The 6000-nt window shown below is 46.8% G+C and overlaps 1 protein-coding gene across 2 annotated transcripts in view; it reads left to right on the forward strand.

Moving 5' to 3' along the window:
• cep76 (centrosomal protein 76) overlaps positions 1-452 on the forward strand; it is a 38886-nt gene extending 38434 nt beyond the window's left edge. For both annotated transcript variants that reach the window (XM_078215685.1, XM_078215683.1), the window contains one exon: positions 22-452. In XM_078215685.1, the coding sequence (XP_078071811.1) occupies positions 22-160 (139 nt within the window). In that variant the 3' untranslated portion in view covers positions 161-452. The remainder of the gene's footprint in view (positions 1-21) is intronic.
• The last annotated feature ends 5548 nt before the right edge of the window (positions 453-6000 follow it).

Consider the following 6000-nt stretch of genomic DNA (forward strand, 5'->3'; position numbering starts at 1 on the left):
TTTAATTTTTTTCCACTTTAGGTCTCCATTCTGTGAGGAAATAATTTGCTGTAGAGGGGACCAGGTCCGCCTGGCTGTCCGTGTGAGAGTGTATCCGTACCCGGAGTCCGCCTGTGCAGTCTGGATTATGTTTGCATGTAAATACCGTTCAGTTCTGTGATGTATCTGAGTTTGTAAGTGTTGCTGCTTTCACATTCTGTGGACCCCAAAGACCTTCCTACAAGACAGTGCCTTTTCAGACCAGGACAATATTCCAAGAACCTGATGCATTGTAGACATTTGTACATCTTCTCTGTCATGTGTGTGTGAGATTCTGTGTATTTATTGAGAAATAACCTCTGGAGATTGTATAAAAATGATTTTTTTTTTTACAAAATGTATAAACTATTTTATCATACAATAAAACTGATTATATTTAAGATCATTGGTGTTTTGCTCATGGTCTAAAGTTCATATCTTTTAAATGATTTTTTATTGTTTGCACAACATAAATATATAATTGGAAGATGGCAATGTAACAAAGCAAACATAAATCATTGCCCCAAACTTCCATAGTGTTTCTGATCACACCAGTGGGATGGAGGTGGTCTACTCCTTGTAGTATGTCCAAGCTGTAAGTAACTTTATTGTCTTCTGTGGGTCCTCTAATGAGTGAAGAGTCCAATGTAAGATTGGCATAGATGTCCACAGAGCTGGCCAGTCATAGAATCCCGACAGTGCAGAAGGAGGCCATTCGGCCCATCGAGCCTGCACCGGCCAACAACCCCACCCAGGCGCTATCCCTGCTAATCCCCCTGATACTAAGGGGCAATTTAGCATGGCTAATCAACCTAATCTGCATATCTTTGGAGTGTGGGAGGAAACCAGAGCACCCGGAGGAAACTCACGCAGACACGGGGAGAACATCCAGACTTCACACAGTCACCCGAAGCTGGAATTGAACCTGGGTCCCTGGTGCTGTGAGGCAGCAGTGCTAACTGCTGTGCCACCGTGCTGCTGTTGTCATTGTTGGTGATTGGGGGAGCTTCTGCAGATGCACCCCTGGGCACATTGGATGTTACGGGTTTGGCATTGGTGTCCTCAAAGCATGCTGAACCCAATTTCAGTGCTTGCCTCCGCGTAAGCTGGTGTGGTTCAGTGTTTTTCCTTTCAAACAAAGTTCCTTCACTTAATCCAGTACCAGGCATCCTTTGGTAACTCCTTGCTCCTTCACTTTCCACAAGCTTTGCTTCTTTGAACTGGGCATCTGTCCTCACCAGCACTCTAGTGGTAACGGTCCTTCTCTTCAGAGCATAGCAGCACCTAGAAATCATAGAAACCCTACAGTACAGAAAGAGGCCATTCGGCCCATCGAGTCTGCACCAACCACAATCCCACCCAGGCCCTACCCCCATATCCCTACATATTTACCCGCTAATCTCTCTAACGTACGCATCTCAGGACACTAAGGGGCAAATGTTAACATGGCCAATCAACCTAACCCGCACATCTTTGGACTGTGGGAGGAAACCGGAGCACCCGGAGGAAACCCACGCAGACATGAGGAGAATGTGCAAACTCCACACAGACAGTGACCCAAGCCGGGAATCGAACCCAGGTCCCTGGAGCTGTGAAGCTGCAGTGCTAACCACTGTGCTACCATGCCGCCCCTGTTGTGGGTCTTTGTCTCCAGCTATCTCCATCTGGCTGACTGTATGCAGCAAAACCAGCTGCCTCCTCCCTGGATTCAGGTATTAAAGCTTGCACCCTACTTTCAATAAGTTTCAATTTGAATCCATAACGATCAGATCACATGGGTTTATCTCCAGGCAGATTTAGTACGTGGTCACATGGGCTTGTTCCAGGACAATTGTTGTGGGCAGTCACTTAACCCTCTCCGAACTTCTCCATTTTACCTTGAATTAAAGGGGACAGTATAGGACATAACCACCATCTTAAATCCAGCATTTGTAACAATATTGATAACCTTTTGAAAGGAAGTTTAAAGGTACAAAAATATATTATCAACGTGTAGTTGAGAGTATACACTGCTGTATACCACGTGCCCACTCTTAATTTCAGAAATAATGCACATGTTCACTTCTTGACTAAAAATGCCGCAGCATGTGTTACTTTAGTCAACTTTTTTTGACCAACAACTACTTATTTGGCCCCTCATGCTGCTACCCAGATAAAGACAGCTGGTGCAGTTTAATACTTTTGCCTGACTGGACGCGTACCAACATCTTTGTACAGGCATGCTGTTGCAAAGTGATTCATGGTTGTCCACATGTTATCCTGGGAGCGGCCACGAGTGCACAGTCATCAACAAATAAGAGTTCGCAGACTGAATGGTTTGATTATTGGTCACTTTGTAATGTGCCACAAATTCAACAATCCTTCATGAATCACAGCCTATACAAGTACCATTCACCTCAAAATTGTAAGGTTATTCAGACTATTTTTGGAATCTACGGATTATGTTGATGTCGACTGCTGTTTATTCTGTAATTCTCACTTTAAAGTTAATTAGTGTCACAAGTAGGCTTACATTAACACTGCAATGAAGTTACTGTGAAATTCCCCTAGTCAACACACTCCGGCACCTGTTCAGGTACACTGAGGGAGAATTTAGCATAGCCAATGCACCTAACCAGCAAGTCTTTCAGACTGTGGGAGGAAACCGGAGCGCACGGAGGAAACCCACGCAGACACGGGGAGAACGTGCAGACACCACACCGACCCAAGTCGAGAATCGAACCCAGGTTCCTGGCACTGTGAGGCAGCAGTGCTAACCCACTGTGCCATCACAGTGTCCCCTGTCACTGCCACGGCACTGTTGCTTTTTAAATTTGTTGGTAGTATCTCAGAGGGATGTGTAGATTACTGAAATAAGTGAAGCGATTCAGTTCATTTATCTGCAGCTGGTCTATTGTTATTTGATCCTCTTTAGCCAATAGGGGGCATTGTTTTACCTTTTTGTATTTCACTGATCAATGGCTTTGAAACTGCATTACTCAATCAGAAAGAGACATTGAATTGTACAAGACAGAAATGTGAAATGTTGCATAAACTAAAATTGTTCTATGCTGATACTTGAGGAGAAAAATGATCCTTAAAGAAGGCTGATTCTATCTCATTCTTGCTTTTGCCTTTATTATGTAGCTTGTTGACCTATTGTTCTGATCCTCACCCCCCTGCCACATTAGTTTATACCCACCCGAACCACACTAGCAAACCTCCCAGTCAGGATATTGGTGCCCTTCCAGTTCAGGTGTAACCCGTCCTTCTTGTACAGGTTCATTCCTCTTTGGAAGACTTCCCAGTGATCCACGAATCTGAAACCCTCCCTCCTGCACCAGTCCTTTAGCCACGTGTTCAGCTGCACAATCTCCCTGTTCCTAGCCTCACTAGCACGTTGCACGGGGAGAAATCCAGAGATTGCTACCCTAGAGGTTCTGTTTTTTAGCCTTCAACCTAACCCCCTAAATTGCTCTTGCAGGACCTCCCTGCTCTTTCTGCCTACATCATTTGTACCAATGTGGACAATGACGTCTGTCTGATTACCCACCCCTTTTAGGATGCTTTCTACCTCCTCAGAGACATCCAGGACCCTGGCACCAGGGAGGCAGACTACCATCCTGGAGTTTCGTTCGCGTCCACAGAACCGCCTGTCTGTGCCTCGAACCATTGAGTCCCCCACTACTATTGCTCTCCTATTCTCCCCCTTTCCCTTCTGAGCCACAGAGCCCGATTCTGCGTCAGAGACCTGGTCACCGTGGCTTACCCCTGGAAGGTCATCCCCCCCACAGTATCCAAAACAGTATACTTATTTTGGAGGGGAACAGCCACAGGGGATCCCTGCACTGACTGCTTCCTCCCCCTCCCCTCTCCTGACTGTCACGCAGCTCGCTTCGTTTTTAGGTGTTACCACTTCCCGATAACTGCTATCTATCGCCCCCTCTGCCTCCCGAATGATCCGAAGTTCATCCAGTTCCAGCTCCAATTCCCTAAGGCGGTCTGTGAGGAGCTGAAGCTGGGTGCACCTCCCAGACTAATGGTGACCCTTACCTTCCACATCTTGCAAGAGGAGCATTGAACTGCCCTAACTGCCATCCTCTCCACCCAAACTCCCAACAAGATAAGAAGAGTTAGAAAAAGAAAAAGAAAAGAAAAGCTTACCTGTTCTCACACCGAGTCTTCTTTTTTAGGTTAGAGGAGGAGGGAGGGTGGGAGACACTTACGTGTAGTGCCTCGGGTTTCCTCACCGTTCAAATTTATTGGGTAAAACAAAACCTTCCCAGGTCTCCCCACGGCCTACTTCTGGTTTCCTGCTGCTCTGGGGAAACAAAATTCCGAAAAACGTAAGTTAAAATCAAAAACTCTTACCTTCCAGCTCTCCTCTCCAAAATTGCTCCCCTCTCTGCCTTCTCCGCTGGAAGAATGAGCCTGCTAATCCCTCTAACCTACACATCCTGGGGCACTAAGGGGCAATTTAGCATAGCTAATCAATCTAACCCGCACATCTTTGGACTGTGGGAGGAAACCGGAGCACCCGGAGGAAACCAATGCAGACACGGAGAGAATGTGCAAATAGACAGTGACCTCAGCCAGGAATCAAACCCAGGTCCCTGAAGCTGTGAGACAGCAGTGCTAACCACTGTGCCAAAGGGAAAAAAAATTGTATGTGCATGTGTGTGTGTGTCTATGTGTGAATATACGCTTTGATAACAAGAATATCGCTATTCCACCACCTCCTTTAAATACAATATCTTCAGAATTAATTCCTCACAGTGTCTAATCATCAGAATTATTTCTGGGGAGACTTCCATATAGCAGCCTTTGATTCTGCACCTGTGTTTAATACTAACTTGACCAAAGTTTCCAGCATGCTTGACTCTCATTGTCACAATTGCTCTTACAGCTAATTTTACCGCTTTTGGGGTTGGACAGAGAGAGGACATGTCCCCTGTTCTTCTTACTCTGCCACTCTTCATTCAGCATATGTACAACCCTTGTTGCCCCTTGTGGTGCCTTGCCCGTATATTATGGCTTGTTGTCTTCTTGTCCCCTGGAGCCTTTCCCTTTTTTAAAGTATTCATGTTAGTCTTTTCCTGTCTGGGTTCGTGGACTGGGGGGTGGGGCTGGTATTTGTGTTGGGAGGAAGGGAAAGGAAAGGTGGGTTCTTTTGTTTGTCAGGTACGTGTGGGGTGGGTGGGGGGGGTGGTTTGGTGTACTTGTAGGAAAGATGGTGGGAAAAGAGAAAAAAGGGGTGTGTAAAGGGTGTTGGTGGGGGTCCCTGAGGAGAAGGATAATGGGTGAATGGCCTCGCTATATTTTAGCAATGGAGGTTGAGGAGGGGTGATTGTTAGAGGGAGGGGGCTATTAGGTTGTGGACTGTTCCCAGGGGTTGGGCTGGATGTCAAGATGATACGTCGGAGAGTGGTTCTGTGGAAAGGGGTTCCTTTTTCCGGGTTTCCTGGCTGGAAGGTTTTGTGTCCATGTTCATATAATCATAGAAACCCTACAGTGCAGAAGAAGGCCATTCGGCCCATCAAGTCTGCACCAACAACAATCCCACCCAGGTCCCATTCCCATAACCCCACATATTTACCCTGCTAATCCCCTGACATTAGAGTCAATTTATCATGGCCAATCAACCTGACCCACACATCTTTAGATTGTGGGAGGAAACTGGAGCACCTGGAGGAAACCCACACAGACACGGGGAGAACGTGCAAACTCCGCACAGACAGTGACCCGAGGCCGGAATTGAATCTAGGTCCCTGGCGCTGTGAGGCAGCAGTGCTAACCACTGTGCCACCGCGCCGCCCATGTTGCTGAGCAAGCCTCTGGATTGGGGAGGGCTGTTATTCTTGTAGTCGTTGCTCTGGTTGGCCCTTTGGCCACAGATGGCACAAACCCTGTGTACACACATAACTGCGTATCCACCGTTCTTACAACGAGGTAACATCCTTTGGAGTAGGAGAAGCTCCGAGGAATCTCAGGCCCAGCTATCAA

The sequence above is a fragment of the Mustelus asterias genome, chromosome 7, assembly GCF_964213995.1.
Source record: "Mustelus asterias chromosome 7, sMusAst1.hap1.1, whole genome shotgun sequence".
Lineage (NCBI taxonomy): Eukaryota > Metazoa > Chordata > Chondrichthyes > Carcharhiniformes > Triakidae > Mustelus > Mustelus asterias.